Source organism: Doryrhamphus excisus, chromosome 9, assembly GCF_030265055.1.
Source record: "Doryrhamphus excisus isolate RoL2022-K1 chromosome 9, RoL_Dexc_1.0, whole genome shotgun sequence".
NCBI classification, from domain to species: domain Eukaryota; kingdom Metazoa; phylum Chordata; class Actinopteri; order Syngnathiformes; family Syngnathidae; genus Doryrhamphus; species Doryrhamphus excisus.
In genome coordinates this window covers 19,475,461-19,495,000 of record NC_080474.1, presented here as the reverse complement: position 1 = coordinate 19,495,000, position 19,540 = coordinate 19,475,461, and the positions used below count along the sequence as shown (strand labels likewise).

Genomic DNA, 19,540 nt, shown 5'->3' with positions numbered 1-19,540 from the left:
AGATTAAAATGAACAAAGCATTATTAGAGCCCTGTAGACATGACAAAACACGACTATAGTCACATTTATACTCTTTTTATTTACAACATATTGCGCAACTGCAGGGTCTTGAGACACATGCTAACTCGCAAACTAGAGAGCTAGCGACCTAAACGGGTAGCCTTCAAGTTATTTCCTTTAAACTTAAATAGCCAAAAACTTACCACTTCCACACGCATAGGGAGGATAACTATTAACAGTTATTTAACCTTTAACATGAACATTAATCAAACGTAATAATTTTTTCTGGGTATTTTTCTGGGTACATGATACCATACAGCATCCATATCAAACTTACCACTTCCACACGGATAGGGAGGATAACTATTAACAGTTATTTAACCTTTAACATGAACATTAATCAAACGTAATAATTTTTTTCTGGGTACATGATACCATACAGCATCCATATCAAACTTGCGCGGGACGCACTAACATTAAACTTTCATATCAAGACAGGGGCCTCAAAGTAGTGTCCTGCGGGCCACATTTGGCCCACGGGCCGTGTTTTTGAGACCCCTGCTCTAAAGTAAGTTTTTGTGGGTATGCCTGCTTTGGCAAAAAAAAACAAAACGTCCCACCCGCCCGATGCGGACTTTGCCGTCTCAGCTCCTCGCGTACGGAAGAGGAATGTCACAGCGCTGTCTCAAAGACGCACACGAGCATACAAACAAACATGCAAACGTCTTATTTTCTCATTAGTGCAGAGTTGCAATGCCAGCGAGCAAGTTGAGATGTCCCCCCCCCCCCCCCCACTCCTTTTCTGTTGGCCCTTGAGTCAGGTCCGACATGATTGATGTCATACTATTGTTGTTGGAGCAGGAACTAATTAGGACAGGGTGGAGCTCTCTCTCTCTCTGTGCGAGGTTCTTCATGCGGGGAAACGTACTCGACTGCATTTAGCTTCAAGGTACAAGTTTCTAAATAAGACATGGACCACAAAGTCTATTTTTTTATATATATTTATGGTAATGGTAATGGTTTAATGTCATTTGAACATGCATCAGATTACAATTGAATGCATCACATAATCAGTTCACAGTTCCACATCTCCGAAAGGAGTAGGAAGAAGCAAAGCTTATTAAATCTTACCCCTACAAAAAAAAAAATACAACTGACACATGAAAGCAGTAATTGTTGTAGTTAATTAGGATAAGTAAGGATAATTCATAATGCCGCCTACAGAGAACATACTAACTCCTTATTTCTAAAATCACAAATACTTCAACTTGCTGATATAGTTCATCTTCAAACAGCTAAAATAATGCATAAGGCTAAAAATAACCAATTAGCTAAAAATGTCATTCAATACTTCTCTACAAGAGAGGAGAAATATGATCTCAGGGAAGAAGTACATTTGAAACACTTCTGTATGTGGAATCAAACTATGGAATGGAATAAATTTTAAAAAAAATTAAAAAAATTTAAAATATTTTTTTTAATTTAAAAAATGTAATTTTTTTTACAAATTTTAATAATTAATTTTTTTTACAAATTTAAAAAATGTAAATTATTTTACAAATTTTAAAAATTTATTTATTTTTTACAAATTTTTAAAATTCAAAACATTTTAAAAATAAAAAAAACTGAAACTATATTATGAAAGCAGGAAGTGAACAAATGTAACAGTTACTGATTGTAAAAGTACCAGATGGAGGGGTAGGATTTAATAAGCTTTGCTTCTTCCTACTCCTTTCGGACATGTGGAACTGTGAACTGATTATGCGATGCATTCAATTGTAATCTGATGCATGTTCAAATGAAATCAAACCATTACCATTACCAATTACAGTTATATTTAGTGAGTTAATTCTTATATTTTTATACATTGGACTTCCTGTGCTTGAGTTGCTGGGGTGGAAGACAGTGGTCAGTCACACACCCTGAAACGGACATTGACTTTGGGCTTGTTTAGCATCAGCTAATAGGCCACCATTGTAGTTGGGAGGGCAAGGTGAGAAGCGGCGAGTCGTAGAAAAATAAAGTGATATGCTTTCTCTGGAAGAATGAGTTTGCTTACCACCAAAGCAACTTGATAACGTAATAAATTGAGCAATTTTTTAGGTGAGATTAAAAGGGCATGAATTAGATCAATTAATTGCAGATCCTAATTAATTAAGCATTATTTTTTTTTTAATTGTCTTGCTAGCACTGATATATAGCACTGTAATAAAAACACGGTCACAGTTTACACATGCGCCTCACTAACGTATGACATGTTTTGAACATTTTTGCTCTCAAGTGTAAAAAGAAGTTAACCCTTGCATAACCAATAACTCTGTCGGTCTTAACGATAATAAAGAAGGAAGAATCATTAATGAGGAGCGAGTATTCCTCAAGTGTAAAACAAAGTTCTTCCTGTGTTTAGATGAGGAGGCTACGATAGAAGACCCAACAGCCCCGGCAACCTTAATGCCTGATGTAGAGGAGCAAGCGGAATCAGAAACTGATGGCGCCTCAGAAGCTATAGAAGAGGTAAGCTGGCACTAGTCCTACAAGTCCCATAATGCACTGCAGCTTTAATTGACTTTTCAACCAAAAAACAAGCCTTTAATATGTTTACATACACCTTTAGCACTTAGCATTAGCATAGCATTAGCATCTATCACTGTAATATTGTGTGTTCTGATGCTTAAGGTAAGTTCCACTACATTTAATCCAGATACCTGAGCCGACTGAAGCTGCAGCCCATGAGCAAGTCACTCCTGCTGAGGAAGAAGCAGAACCGGAGGTCCCTTCAGAGGCAGACCCAGAACCAGAACCAGCAGTTCCTGCTGAGGCGGAGCCAGAACTAGAAGCAGAAGCCGAACCAGAAGCTGCTGCAGAAGATGAACCGGAATCCCCCGCAGGAGGAGAAGCTGAAACAGCCGCAGAAAGAGAAGAAGAACTAGAAGCTCCTACAGAAGAAACAGAAGAAGGTCCCGCTGCTACAACAACACATGGTTAGCATGGATGTTCACAGATCATGCATTGTTCCTTCTTATCAGTGGAGGTCAAATAAACCCCCTACTCATCCTTGCTCTTGAAGGACCTGCAGCTGATCCAGAAGTGAAAGATCCGGAATCTGAGCCCCACGTTCCCAATATGGATGAGCAACCTTCAGCCACCACGGATGCACCACCAGCACACGAGGAGGTCAGTGGAAAGACGCCATGTTGTTCTTCTGGTTTGATAATGCTGACTGACACGTTGGCAGGGTGGATCTGAAGTGGAGGCCACAGCAGGAACCGATACAGACGTGCAGCACGAAAAGGATGAGTCGGCTGATGTGGCTCTGGAGGAAGAGGAGGTGGCGAACGTCAACACAGAATTAGAGGTCCCGACAGGTAAAGTCTAGTCAGATTTTACAGTAAAAGAAGAACACTATCCATTTGGGATCGACCGATATGGTATTTTTTGAGCTGATACCGATACCGATTTTTTTTCCCATCACCCTTAGCCGATGGCCGATTTTGTTGTGCCGATATTTGTGGCCGATACTGCTTTTGTTTCCTCAATTTACATGAAAAAATGACAATGATAACAAATATTACAGGTCTCAAGTAGGGATCGACCGATATGGTATTTTTTGAGCTGATGCCGATACCGATTTTTTCCCATCACCCTTAGCCGATGGCCGATATTTGTGGCCGATACTGCTTTTGATCCCTCAATTTACATGAAAAATTTACAATGATAACAAATTTTACAGGTCTCAATTAGGGATCGACCGATATGTTTTTTTTGAGGCCGATGCCGATACCGATTTTTTTCCCCATCACTCTTAGCCTATGGCCGATATTTGTGGCCGATACTGTTTTTGCTCCCTCAATTTACATGAAAAAATGATAACAAATATTACAGGTCTCAAGTAGGGATCGACCGATATGTTTTTTTTGGGGCCGATGCCGATTTTTTTCCATCACCCTTAGCCGATATTTGTGGCCGATACTGCTTTTGCTCCCTCAATTTACATGAAAAAATGACAATGATAACAAATATTACAGGTCTCAAGTAGAGATCGACCGATATGTTTTTTTTGGGGCCGATGCCAATGCCAATTTTTTTCCATCACCCTTAGCCTATGGCCGATATTTGTGGCTGATACTGCTTTTGCTCCCTCAATTTACATGAATGAAATGACAATGATAACAAATATTACAGGTCTCAAGTAGGGGTCGACCGATATGGTTTTTTGGGGCCGATGTCGATGCCGATTTTTTTCCATCACCCTTAGCCGATGGCCGATATTTGTGGCCGATACTGTTTTTGCTCCCTCAATTTACATGAAAAAATGATAACAAATATTACAGGTCTAAAGTAGGGATCGACCGATATGTTTTTTTTGGGGCTGATGCCGATTTTTTTCCATCACCCTTAGCCGATATTTGTGGCCGATACTGCTTTTGCTCCCTCAATTTACATGAAAAAATGACAATGATAACAAATATTACAGGTCTCAAGTAGGGATCGACCGATATGTTTTTTGGGGGGCCGATACCGATTTTTTCCCATCACCCTTAGCCTATGGCCGATATTTGTGGCTGATACTGTTTTTGCTCCCTCAATTTACATGAAAAAAATGATAACAAATATTACAGGTCTAAAGTAGGGATCGACCGATATGTTTTTTTTGGGGCCGATACCGATTTTTTTCCATCACCCTTAGCCGATGGCCGATATTTGTGGCCGATATTTGTGGCCGATACTGCTTTTGCTCCCTCAATTTACATGAAAAATGACAATGATAACAAATATTACAGGTCTCAAGTAGGGATGGACCGATATGGTTTTTTTGGGGCCGATGCCGATTTTTTTTCCATCACCCTTAGCCGATGGCCGATTTTGCTTGGGCTGATACTTGTGGCCGATACTGCTTTTGCTCCCTCAATTTACATGAAAAAATGACAATCATAACAAATATTACAGGTCTCAAGTAGAGATCGACCGATATGGTTTTTTTGGGGCAGATGCCGATACCGATTTTTTTCCATCACCCTTAGCCGATGGCCGATATTTGTGGCCGATACTGCTTTTGATCCCTCAATTTGCATGAAAAAATGACAATGATAACAAATATTAACATCTGTTATGTTTATGGAAAGTTTAGTTGTGAATTATTTCTATTTGTGGGAGAACGGTCCAGTTGACACATGATATTGTGCATTTTGTAAGAATCATATGGGAATCGAACTTGATGTTGCCAATGTAATGCGTCATTGTTTGTTCTTGCCAACAGTCAAAGCGGCACCTCCTGCTCCGGAAGTTCACTCAGGTAAGTTTTCATAAAAATACATAATTTCATAATAAAAAAAAAATACTGAATAGCTTCTCACTTTCCATAAGAGGACTTTGTTCGATTCCCTGAATGCCATATAGAGTTTGACCTTAGGAATATCTCCAGTCATTTTGACAAATGTGCTAGTTTTGTGTAAGCACTTATTGGACGGCAACTCCCTTATTTTCTCAGCATATTAATATGAAACATGTTTTTTTTTTTTTCCTGCACCACAAATTACCTCGACAGGTTATGAGAAGGGGATTGCGTCCCACTTAATGTACCTTCTTGAATTAGGGGCGGTGACCAAATCTCCCAAATGACCTCAGTGGGATTTAATCACAGTGGAGACGCGAGCCGTTGTCTTATAGTCGGATCCTTCATTTGGCTCAGATCTCACTGGAGTCATTCATCTGTTTAATATTAGCATGTCAAACTATCTTCTTCATAACGTCTTTCATGATGGATGGCTTTCTTTTTGTCACACAATAATACATACACATACACCCTGGACTGGTGGCCAGCCAATCACAGGGCACATATAGACAAACAACCATTCACACTCACATTCATACCTATGGACAATTTGGAGTCGCTAATTAACCTAGCATGTTTTTGGAATGTGGGAGGAAACCGGAGAAAACCCATGCATGCAATTGATGGAATTGAACGTGGGTCTCCTAGCTGTGAGGCCTGCTTGCTAACCACTCGACCACCGTGCAGCCTCATATTAATATTCATTCATTAATTTTCTACCGCTTATCCTCACCAGGGTCGCGGGGGTGCTGGAGCCTATCCCAGCTGTCTTCGGGCGAGAGGCGGGGTACACCCTGGACTGGTGGCCAGCCAATCACAGGGCACATATAGACAAACAACCATTCACACTCACATTCATACCTATGGACAATTTGGAGTCGCTAATTAACCTAGCATGTTTTTGGAATGTGGGAGGAAATCGGAGTACCCGGAGAAAAGCCGCTTATGCACGGGGAGAACATGCAATTGATGGAATTGAACGCGGGTCTCCTAGCTGTGAGGCCTGCTTGCTAACCACTCGACCACCGTGCAGCCTTATATTAATATTATTCCTTCATTCATTCATTTTTCTACCGCTTATCCTCACAAGGGTCGCGGGGGGTGCTGGAGCCTATCCCAGCTGTCTTCAGGCAAGAGGCGGGTAGGGTACACCCTGGACTGGTGGCCAGCCAATCACAGGGCACATATAGACAAACAACCATTCACACTCACATTCATACCTATGGACAATTTGGAGTCGCCAATTAATTAATTAATTAATCAATTAATTAACCTAGCATGTTTTTGGAATGTGGGAAGAAACCGGAGTACCCGGAGAAAACCCACATGCAAACTCCACTGGGATTGAACCCGCGCTAACCACTCGACAACCGTGCAGCCCTATAAATAGTATTATTGATCTAAATGGCCTTAATGCTAAACACATTTGCTCGTTTCTGTTCTATGAAATTTTATTTGCCTTTATTTGATATTTTTGTTATGCAAATAATTCGGAACGGCCGGACCGGAGCAGGAAGGGACACGGAAAAGAAAAAGAAGAAAAACTGAGAGAGAGAGACACAAAAACAGTAGCAACAATCTTCTATGGTTATCGCCACACTTTTCCTTTTTGCCATCACTGATAATCTTAAAAAAGACACTAAAAAGACACAAAAATTTAACGTGGCATAAAATCCCAAATTTCTTTGCACATTGTTCTCAAACTCCCAACTTTTTGGAAGCATATTCAAGAGACTGAGAGTAACATTATCCTGATTTATAATCAGGATTTATTGAGCAAAGCAGAAATAAATACAGTATATTATAAGCCATAAGTAATTTACTGATTCTACCTCGACCTGCAGGTCACATTCATTGTATAAATCTTTCCGGGTTTTTCCCAAAGAGTCCAGAGCTGGACTATAACGTATCATTGCTGTCAGATCATATCCCCAAATCCGTGTCATCACCAGTTCACACGATCACCGCCAACGCCCTTTGCTGCTTTTGTATCATCTTGTTATTGATGACAGCCTTGCGAGGGAGTTACCGTGCTGATGAGACGCCATGTTGTGTTGGGGGAGGGGGGCATCTGGACAATATCCCACCCGGGAGGAGATGGATGAAAAGTGAGGAATGTTTCTCTCACCAGTTTGACTTGTGTTTTGTCAGATGGAGGATTTAACTTGGAGGATGCGCTCTCCGAAGGCGACGCACGGGACACGCCCCCGCAACCAGGGCGGAGCCGTAGCGCAGGATCAGGGGGTTAGTGAGCTAAAATCTTTGGGTTGTATACTCTACACATGTAATGGTTTTAGGACATGTTGATTATATGGTAATGGTAATGGTAATGGTAATGGTAATGGTAATGGTAATGGTAATGGTAATGGTTTGATTTCATTTGAACATGCATCAGATTACAATTGAACGCATCCCATAATCAGTTCACAGTTCCACATGTCCAAAAGGAGTAGGAAGAAGCAAAGCTTATTAAATCCTACCCCTCCATCTGGTACTTTTACAATCAGTAACTGTTACATTTGTTCACTTCCTGCTTTCTTAATTTAATTTAATTTAATTTAATTTAATTTAATTTAATTTAATTTAATTTAATTTAATTTAATTTAATTTAATTTAATTTAATTTACTACTACAGTATACACAAGTTCATTCATTCATTCATTTTGTACCGCTTTTCCTCATGAGGATCACGGGGGTGCTGGAGCCTATCCCAGCTGTCTTTGGGAGACAGAGAGGCGGGGTACACCTTGGACTGGTGGCCAGCCAATCACAGGGCACATATAGACAAACAACCATTCACACTCACATTCATACGTATGGACAATTTGGAGTCGCTAATTAACCTAGCATGTTTTTGGAATGTGGGAGGAAACCGGAGTACTCGGAGAAAACCCACGCATGCACGGGGAGAACATGCAAACTCCACACAGAGATGGCCGAGGGTGGAATTGAACTCGGGTCTTCCAACTGTGAGTCCTGCCCTGTAACCACTCTTCCACCGTGCATCAAAACCCTGATCAAAATTAATTAATTCATTTTCTACCGCTTTTTCCTCACGAGGGTCGCGGGGGTTGCTGGAGCCTATCCCAGCCGTCTTCGGGCGAGAGGCGGGGTACACCCTGGACTGGTGGTCAGCCAATCACAGGGCACATATAGACAAACAACCATTCACACTCACATTCATACCTATGGACAATTTGGAGTCGCTAATTAACCTAGCATGTTTTTGGCATGTGGAGAAAACCCACGCATGCACGGGGAGAACATGCAAACTCCACACAGAGATGGCCGAGGGTGGAATTGAATCCTAGTCTCCTAGCTGTGAGGTCGCCGTGCTAACCACTCGACCCACTTTGTGCCGCTGCACAAAGTTAAATAGGGAAAAAAGTGAACCACTTAAATCTGAAGTGAAACCGAAATGATAAACACTGAGTTATTTTTCTGGAATTTAACTAGCATCCCACACACAGCATGTACATAATACCACAGTGGAAAACTTGAATCACAATATTTTGGACGACATTGTACGAACAGGGAAGCTTTTCCTTTCATTCCCGACCTGAAAGCTGAGTCATTTAGGTGGGAATAATCTTTACAAAGGAGTGAAAAGCTCTCTGTTATTCGTGGCTTTGTAGGGCAAGCCCAAGCAGGTAACGAGGGGGTCATGATGACACATGTATACACAAGGAGGCAGGTTTGCATTTGCTTCAAATAATAATAATTAAAAAAATGCTTATCCCACTTGAACTGCGAGCATTATATTTAATCTCTTGTTTTTCTTTCTCTCCATAGCGCATGTTGCTGAAGCCACAGGAGAAGGTAGGCAAATTATAATAAAGTATTGGGCCACATCAGTCAATCACTAAATCAATATTAACACAAGCACCTAGCAATGTAGTATATTTAACCTTGAACATCACACTAATAATTCATATTTCACAATATTTCATAATGAGACAAGAGAAGCCGTAGTTCTCACCCATGTTGGGATTCACACCAAAATAATAATCCTACATAATTTTAATCACATAGCTGCACGGTGGACGAGTGGTTAGCACGCAGGACTCACAGTTGGAAGACCCGAGTTCAATTCCACCTACAGCCATTTCTATGTGGAGTTTCCATGATCTCCCAGTGTATGCGTGGGTTTTCTCCGGGTGCTCCGGTTTCCTCCCACATTCCAAAAAACATGCTAGGTTAATTAGCGACTCCAAATTGTCCATAGGTATGAATGTGAGTGTGAATGGTTGTTTGACTATATGTGCTCTATGATTGGCTGGCGATTACTCCAGGGTGTATTCCACCTATCGCCCGAAGACAGCTGGGATAGGCTCCAGCACCCCCGCCACCCTCGTGCGGTAGAAAATGAATGAATGTTGCCTCTGTTGCACGGCGGTCGAGTGGTTAGCGCACAGGCCTCACAGTTGGAAGACCCGAGTTCAATTCCACCTACAGCCATTTCTATGTGGAGTTTCCATGTTCTCCCCGTGTATGCGTGGGTTTTCTCCAGGTACTCCGGTTTCCTCCCACATTCCAAAAACATGCTAGGTTAATTAGCGACTCCAAATTGTCCATAGGTATGAATGTGAGTGTGAATGGTTGTTTGACTATATGTGCCCTGTGATTGGCTGGCCACCAGTCCGCCTCCCGCCCGAAGACAGCTGGGATTAAGCGGTAGAAAACGAATGAATGAATGAATTTGGATCAGCCTTTTGGATCATTTGTAGAACCTTTTGGAAACATGGGCTGCGCGGCGGACGAGTGGTTAGCACGCTGGACTCACAGTTGGGAGACCCGAGTTCAATTCCACCATTCTGTGTGGAGTTTGCATGTTCTCCCCGTGCATGCATGGGTTTTCTCCGGGTCACTGGTCCCAAAAATGAAGAAAACCGGAGACGGGAAAAGGAAGGATCTGGCTGGCGGGGAGGAAAAAGTAAGGAAGTGGCTTGTCTGCAAGGACAGGATGGAGGAAAAGAGTCAAAAGACGTGTGTAGTTCAGGCTTAAACACACAGGATATAACGGGCATACCCTCTAAGTAGCAAACAGGAAACAGGAAGTGGCTTTTTTTTATCTCTTCCTTAACTTCTTTCCCAAATATTAACTTGAATTTACCATAAATTCTTGCATGTAACCATTACTACAAATCATACTAATTCCGTGATGGAATTTTCTGGGTAATAATACAATTTCACGGAAAAAATACTCATTTTTATCTAAATAAATACATAACTCCTCCCATTATATTATTAATGCATTATATTTTTAAATATAAAAAATATATATAAATAATAAATATAATAAAATATATACAAATATATAAAAAATACAATAAAATATATAAAAAATAAAAAAATATAAAATATTTATATAAAATATAAATAAATATATAAAATAAATAAATATATCTAAATATATTGTGAGTTAATTGTCGTATACAGTTACTGGCTACATTTTTTTTTACTACAAAACATACTCAGAACCTTGATGGAATTTTCTGGGTAATAATACAATTTCACGGGAAAAATACTTATTTTTAGCTACTTATTTTAATAATGAATATTTCTTCATAAAATAAATGTTAATTCATAATTTAAGGAAAATAAATACATAACTCCTCCCATTATATTATTGATGCATTCTATTTTTAAATATAAAAATATATTTAAATAATAAATTTAATAAAATATATAAAAATATATAAAAAATACAATAAAATATATAAAAAATAAAAAAATAAATAAAATATTTATATAAATTACTGGCTACATTTTTTTTTTTACTACAAAACATACTATATTTATAGGTTGCACAATACTGCTGTATATGACTTTTACTTTAATACTTAATTTTCAGAAGCGTATACTTTTGTGTAATATGTCTTTTTCCTCCATTTTTCCAGATTCTGAAGAGGAAGTGGAAGGTGAGTTCTTTTTAACTACCTGTGTACTTCCTGTTAAGACATTTTATTGACAGCATGACAATAATCCCTAAACCAAATTATGGACATTTACGTCTAATTTTTCATAAAATCATAGCAAGGCTAACCTGTGTCTGGTACAAAGTTATTTTTAGCTACACCTCCCCGATGAAAACGAGAGTACAGAAACATGCACGAACATGTCTGAACCCTCCTCCTCCTCATTCGGATACTGACTCATCTTGATGAATCGTTTCTCTTCTGACTCATCACCGCTCTACTTTTTCAATGGACTTCCTCCTCTCATCCTTTCTTTCATTCACTCCGCTACCCTTCCCGACCCTCCCCCGCCTCCCTCCATCACTACCCTACATCCTTCCATCTCACCGTCGGCGATTGTGGCGGCGCAACATCCTGCTATTCTATCTGCATGTCGAAAAGGGGTAAAAAAAACAGGGAGGCAATGCAAATGATTCACATCCGCGTTGTACCAGGAAGTAGGTTGCAGGTGCCGAGTTGAGTTGGCGCTGTCAATGTTTTTATATGTCTTGCTAGATACTAGAAAATGAGGGCATGAAGCCGAGAGGACATTTTCACAGCTAGCTGCTTTTGCACAATTATATGACATTTGTCATATAATTGTTTTTGTAAAAAATAAAAAAAAAAATTTTGTAAATAAAAAAAAAAATCAATAAAAATATTGAATTATTTAGGGGGACTTAAGTGCCCCCTAAAATAGGCCTATTGACGCCACTGATAATGGTTTAATTTCATTTGAACATGCATCAGATTACAATTGAATGCATCACATAATCAGTTCACAGTTCCACATGTCCAAAAGGAGTAGGAAGAAGCAAAGCTTATTAAATCGTACCCCTCCATCTGGTACTTTTACAATCACTAACTGTTACGTTTGTTCACTTCCTGCTTTCCTAATATAGTTTAAGGTTTTTAAATTTTTTGTTGTTTTAATTAAAAAAAATGCATATATATAATGTAATAATTAATAATATAATTAAATAATATATAATTGAATGATATAATTAAATATAATTTTAAATATTATTTTAATAAAAAATATTTTTAGTTTTTTTTTGTCACATACCGAAGTGCGAGGTGATATTTGCAGCCAAGAAAACATAAATAAAGAAAACATAAATGTACAGTTGCGCACACATTATACAGTGCGGAACCTCTAAAGTTGAACACATAGACATATTCAACAGATGAAATAAGCCCGGCTCTCATGATCATAACACATTTATTAACTGTAAAAGCAATATTTTAAGGGACATTCTTTATATTATGGAATAAAACTAAAAGAAAGAAAAAGGGTGTAATAATAATTACAAGCAATAGATGCTTTGAATGTTTTAGATATAGCTATTCAATATTCTTTGTTGACACAATAGCAGCAGATGATATTTTTTTTTTTTAAATACTTGACTTGGTGTTTGTAGAGCAATAGTGCCACCTAGTGGTGGTTTACAGGTATTGGCGGACTTAAGTGTGGTATAGCCTGTATAAATATGTACAATGCATAAGAGTGGAAAAATGCCAAGATGATGACAAGAAGCTCCAATAATAATTGTCTACTTGACGTGTTTTTAATGTTTTTTATTTTTTTATTTTATTTTTTTTATTTAGAAACCAGCTCAGGTTCCTTGGCTGCAATCTTGTGTGCACTGGGCGTGGCCATTGTGGGAGCAGCCACTGGATATTACACCTACCAGAAGAAGAAACTATGCTTCAAGAACATGCAGGGTAAATCATTCTTTTTGGATTCAATGAAGTCCAACATGGCGACACTGTCCAGGTCATCATATCTTCTTAACATTCCTCTTGTGGAAAGCTCTTTATAAAGCATATAGCAAAAAGCTCTTTCTTTTTTTTTTTTGTTACATAATATAATATCATTGCAAATTGCTTAAATACATAGATTATTTTAAAAATCAATATAAATAGTTGTGAATGAATTATGTTTTTTTTTATTGCTTCACATGTCAATTATTTTAATAATAAGTATTTCTTCATAAAATAAATGTTAATTCATAATTTAAGGAAAATAAATACATAACTCCTCCCATTATATTATTAATGCATTATATTTTAAAATATAAAAATATATTTAAATAATAAATATAATAAAAAATATAAAAAATATAAAAATATATAATAAAAATATAAAAATATATAATAAAAATATAAAAAATATATAATAAAAAATATAAAAACTATATAATAAAATATATAAAAATATATATATGAATGAATTATGTTTTTTTATTGCTTCACATGTCAATTATTTTAATGAATATTTCTTCATAAAATAAATGTTAATTCATAATTTAAGGAAAATAAATACATAACTCCTCCCATTATATTATTAATGCATTATATTTTTAAATATAAAACATATATTTAAATAATAAATATAATAAAATATATAAAAAATATAAAAAAATATATAATAAAATATATATAAAATATATATAATATAAAATATGTATATAAAATATAAATAAATATATAAAATAAATAAATATATCAAAATATATTGTGAGTTAATTGTCGTATACAGTTACTGGCTACATTTTTTTTAAATAAAAGTTTTTAGTAAAATAAAATAATCAAATGAAAATTATTTGTTTCCATAGTCTTTTAAATTCTGTATTGTGAATGAATTATATTTTCATTTTACAATCTTAGTATTTTTACATGTCTGTCTCTTTAGAAGAGGATCCAGAGGCTGCACGCAAAGCCGACGATGGGGAGGCTCGATCAGATCCTCAGGGTATGACAAGCACACAGCATGCCTATTTAATATTTACACCATAAATTACACTATGTGTATATATATTTTTTTGCAGTCCTTAACAGCCTACTGAACTCGTCATAGAGCATCCACGATCATGTGACTGGACCTGGACCAACCACAGCTAAGCAAAGTGGTGATCTCACTGTAGGCTCTGTCCACTGTGGAGCTGCCCCAAAGTGGGGCTGTGTGTGTGTGTGTGCGTGTGTGTGTGGGTGTGGGTGTGTTTGGGGGTAAAAGAGCAAAGTAACAACAATCGGCCAGCAGTTTACCTAAATATTATTATAAAAATGATTGAATGATACATTTTTGCCTTCCATCTATTTGTAGGAATTCAGTGTGAACTTTAAAAAAAAAAAAAGATGTCTTTTTTTAATGTATTATATCTATATACGTATACGACAGGGTTTAACCGTTTCCAAACCAGCCACTCTATCCAAGCAACTTCAAACTTAATTATTTGAGCAATCAAACCGAAACAACATCACAAGTTGACTGGCATCTGTAAAGCACCAAGAACTGAGCGCATCACAAGAAGTTAGCATCTGTATTCCGACAAAAAGCAATAGATTGTAGCGTCCTGTGGGTGCAGCAGCTCGAGACAAATAAAGAACACCATCATTTTCAAACCTAATTTCAGTTATGTTTCCAAGCAAAATAAAGACTTTCTTTTTAGTTCCTGTGGTGAAAAAGTCAACAGTCTGAGTTTTGGGTCTGATGCCCTGGGGGGGTGTACCGCAGAGCCAGTTTAGTGGGTTAGTAATGTCTGTTGACTCTAAATCCAGGCTTGTCTGTATGATGGCGCTATCGCTCTTTTAAAGCGGCGTATCGCCATGGTAACTATGGCTAAACTCAACCAGATAATGTCCGGATTTCCATCTTTAAATTGGCTATGAAAGCACTGCTGTTTTCGTTATGTACAGTAAAGCATGTACACAGAACTCCGTGGACGTGGGGGGCAAGAATTATTCGAGCAGCACAATGACGGGTGCGACCAGATTAATGAATATGTTAATTATTAATATAATATTAAGTACAAATAATATTAATTAGGCCAATGTTAGCCAATGTCTGTGTCACAGTATTCCTCGCATGAGTACTCAGCCCGTTTTTCTTTCATTCATTCATTCATTTTCTACCGCTGGAGCCTATCCCAGCTGTCTTTTGAGGCAAGAGACACACTGGACTGGTGGCCAGCCAATCACAGGGCACATATAGACAAACAACCATTCACACTCACATTCATACCTATGGACAATTTGGAGTCGCTAATTAACCTAGCATGTTTTTGGAATGTGGGAGGAAACCGGAGTACCCGGAGAAAACCCACGCATGCACGGGGAGAACATGCAAACAGAGATGGCCGAGGGTGGAATTGAACCCTGGTCTCCTAGCTGTGAGGTCTGCGCACTAACCACTCGACCACTGTGCCGCCCGATTAGAGAATATGTGAATTATTAATATAATATTAAGTACAAATAATATTAATTAGGCCAATGTTAGCCAATGTCTGTGTCACAGTATTCCTTGCATGAGTACTCGGCCCGTTTTTTTTTTATTCATTCATTCATTTTCTACCGCTTTTTCCTCACGAGGGTCGCGGGGGGTGCTGGAGCCTATCCCAGCTGTCTTTTGGGGCGAGAGACGGGGCTGTTAAGTTGAGGTTTGAATATGTCAAAAGTTTCACCGTGTTGAGCATATGACGTCAAAGAACCGGTTTTATGTAAACGTGCCCTCAGCGCAAAACTGTGAATCGGAATTTGGCAACGTAAGCACCGTCGTAGTCATGTTTAAGTTTGGGGAATTTTTTGTTGAGCTGCAAGGTACACAAACCCCGGGTTTGTTGAGCCACTTTTGCAGTACATGCCGCTGGGTTTACTTTACTTTTAGGGTCCACTAATGTACTTTTAGCAGTAAATACAACAGTTTAGCAGTTTCCAACCCCTTTCATTATTGGAATAATAGGAATTCGGTGCCTTCCCAAGACCCAAACTTACTAAAATTAATTATAATTTTTTTTTAAATGCAGTGTTTTGCCACATAATCTACATAAACGACTGTTCAAGAGCACAACAAACATTCATTAGTTCCAACAACAAACCTTTTTGACAATCAATAAGACAGCTTATTAACAAATTTGAACAAAAGTATTGGGACACAATACAATCGCATGCTCTCATTGGTCGTTCCGTGAAGCCGTGATCGGATACATTACAACGTATCAAACCTTTGTGGATGAACTTAAATGATGAACAAAAGGCTGCCTGGAGCATGGTGTAAACGTAGTAGCCTTGTGTCCGAATACTTTTGCTCACATGGTTCTATTTTAGGAGTCCAAATACAGTTTTTGCCAACATGTCACTGTGACATTTTGTAAGTAAGTTTAATATAAAAACAAAAAATATAGTTGTTTCTTTTACATTTTTATTATTATTATTTTTTTTTACTTGTCATGAGATGAGCATGCCATGAAAGCTCACTTAGCGTGTTTGGCATGTTGTGATGTGTGTTGACGTCCGTGTGATTGTGATGCAGTCATTAGTTCATGAGAGTGCCTTTCGCTGTCCCAGCCTGGCTTGTTCGATGTAAACACACAATAAATGAACATCGAGCACACAATAAATGAACATCGAGCACACAATAAATGAACATCAAGCACACATAGAAACTAACAGTAAGTCATACTTTAGTGTCATGCGGTAGATTCATGCTTTAGTGCTGCAGTTTTTTAAAGTGTGAGACACTGCAGCTTGAGAAAAATGAAGAAAAACACTTTTTTTTTTTTTACACCAGTCTGAAAAAAAAACAACCCCTGGAAATATTCATTCATTCATTTTCTACCGCTTTTTCCTCACGAGGGTCGCGGGGGTGCTGGAGCCTATCCCAGCTGTCTTCGGGCGAGAGGCGGGGTACACCCTGGACTGGTCGCCAGCCAATCACAGGGCACATATAGACAAACAACCATTCACACTCACATTCATACCTATGGACAATTTGGAGTGGCCAATTAACCTAGCATGTTTTTGGAATGTGGGAGGAAACCGGAGTACCCGGAGAAAACCCACGCATGCACGGGGAGAACATGCAAACTCCACACAGAGATGGCCGAGGGCGGGGACCGAACCCTGGTCTCCTAGCTGTGAGGTCTGCGCACTAACCACCAGACCGCCGTGCCGCCCCCCTGGAAATATAAACCTGAAAATGAATAAACAAAGGCATGTGTTTTGTGCTGCAGTTTTGTAAAGCGTGAGACACTGCAGCTTGAGAAAAATGAAGAAAAACACTTTTTTTTTTTAACACCAGTCTGAAAAAAAAAAAACAACTCCTGGAAATATAAACCTGAAAATGAATAAACAAACGCGTGTGTTTAGTGCTGCAGTTTTTAAAGTGAGAGACACTGCAGCTTGAGAAAAATGAAGAAAAACACTTTTAAGGTAATAAGGGACAATTTTCGGGAAAATGTTTTTTGAATGATTTGTTCAAGGATATATGCTTCTTTAAAAAAAACAACAACACAAAGCAGCTTCCTGTTTAACATGAAAAGGCAGAATTACATTTTAAACATTCATTCATTCATTCATTTTCTACTGCTTATCCTCACGAGTGTCGCGGTGGGTGCTGGAGCCTATCCCAGCTGTCTTTGGGGGTACACCCTGGACTGGTGGCCAGCCAATCACAGCTTTTTTTACCTACTTTATCGTGTCATGTTCTGACTACATGGACTGTTAAGGTAATTTGATGAAAACTGAGTAGAAGAAGAAGGACAAAGCAAGAAGCCTAAAACATACCACTTCCACACGAAATGGGAGGATAACTTTTTTCCCTACTTTATTAAGACTATTAAGGTAATGTAATGTAAGGCAATGTCACATTAATGTAACATTACTGATGCTTAGTGACCGGAATACTACATATGACTTGAGCCTATCCCAGCTCTCTTCGGGTACACCCTGGACTAGTGGCCAGCCAATCACAGGGCACATATAGACAAACAACCATTCACACTCACATTCATACCTATGGACAATTTGGAGTCGCTAATTAACCTAGCATGTTTTTGGAATGTTGGAGGAAAGCGGAGTACCCGGAGATGACCGAGGTTGGGATTGAACTAGCTGTGAGTTCTGCACGCTAACCACTAGACCGCCGTGCAGCCCCCACATTTTCAAAATTTTCCCGAAAATTGTCCCTTATTACCCCGCCGTCCCTTATAATTTATATTTTAGGGTAACAACAATAGCTATAAGAGTGTGTAATAGCGCACACTTTAAAAAGCCCCGCATTGGCAGATGCAGGTGTACCTAATATTGTGGCCTGTGAGAGCACCAATATTGTTGTTGATGCAATTGATTACACCTTTTAACTTTTTACAGTCATCAATGTGTGCCTCTTTATTGGAACAAGCCAGCTGCTGTTTCTTGTCTTTGCTAAAATAATATCAATTTGTAATTTTTTTGGATATGTATACTGTATATGTGTATGTATGTGTGTGTGTTTGATTCCTGTACATTCTCTATAATGATTGTCCTTGAATAACTTGTGATTGTTATTGTAAGAAAACCTGCTTCAGATGCGTATCACAAAAAAAAAAAATGGCGGATCAACATTTTTTTTTCTCCTGTACTGTAGCACCAAATATTAACATCCGAATGTCTTATTTTTTTCTCTTGCCTTACACTTCCGCTGTGTTCCCTTTAAAGCTGCTTAATAGTGACTGAAGGAGTTCACGTAACGTGCTGTTCTTGATTAAGCCGCAAACCTGACAGGGGCTGCTGCCCGCCATTATTATGAATGAGTGACATGAGAAGAACTGTAAAAAAAAAACAAAAAAAAAACATGCAGTTTTCATGTCGCCGTTTGTTCTGAACTCCTGCTTCCATGCCAGTGTCGTATCCAGTAGATCAATACTGTGAATGTAGCTTGTCGTCCCATGGGTGGCATCATGTTGTGTTTATTTCCACAGCCAACGACTTGAGAGCGAATCAATAATCATCCTAATTCTTAATAATCAGTTCAAGGATTATTCCTCTCTGTATTCCTGATTATTAATGCAGCAAGAACAAAGATTGTAAACGCGGGCTGTCTGTATACTAAATGACTGTGTTCAGCAGCGTATGCTTATGTCAATCAATTTTCTCACGCCACGTTGGTAACGTTGTAAAATGCAAAAAAAAAAAAAATGACAGCAGATGACAAAATGACACATTCGACATGTCAGGTATTTATAGAGAGAACATTGTTGTTAGCAGTGTGACTGATTGATGGGGACAGCTCAATAAAGTCCTTCAAAGTGACATGCTGTGTTTTTTTTTTTTTTTTACATTCTTGCAATTCCTGAATGCACACTTTATTTTTTTAACCCTCCACCAATTGCATGGCCCAGAACTTGTAAGGGTAACTAGCAAGTGTACGCATATACAGTAGCAAGCTACAGAGCTAACTAGTTAGCCTCCAATTTGTTTGTTGTAAACCGTT

At 38.4% G+C, this 19,540-nt stretch overlaps 1 protein-coding gene across 2 annotated transcripts in view; it reads left to right on the top strand.

The window, feature by feature from the left end:
• Positions 1-19,359, top strand: part of si:ch211-39i22.1 (germ cell nuclear acidic protein) — a 25,149-nt gene extending 5,790 nt beyond the window's left edge. Inside the window, exons 2-12 of one of the 2 annotated variants that reach the window (XM_058082867.1) lie at positions 2,408-2,514; positions 2,702-2,981; positions 3,068-3,174; positions 3,236-3,365; positions 5,258-5,293; positions 7,484-7,576; positions 9,125-9,151; positions 11,233-11,253; positions 12,898-13,014; positions 13,985-14,044; positions 14,121-19,359. In XM_058082867.1, the coding sequence (XP_057938850.1) occupies positions 2,408-2,514; positions 2,702-2,981; positions 3,068-3,174; positions 3,236-3,365; positions 5,258-5,293; positions 7,484-7,576; positions 9,125-9,151; positions 11,233-11,253; positions 12,898-13,014; positions 13,985-14,044; positions 14,121-14,149 (1,007 nt within the window). In that variant the 3' untranslated portion in view covers positions 14,150-19,359. The remainder of the gene's footprint in view (positions 1-2,407; positions 2,515-2,701; positions 2,982-3,067; positions 3,175-3,235; positions 3,366-5,257; positions 5,294-7,483; positions 7,577-9,124; positions 9,152-11,232; positions 11,254-12,897; positions 13,015-13,984; positions 14,045-14,120) is intronic. The other variant, XM_058082868.1, reaches the window with a different exon arrangement.
• The last annotated feature ends 181 nt before the right edge of the window (positions 19,360-19,540 follow it).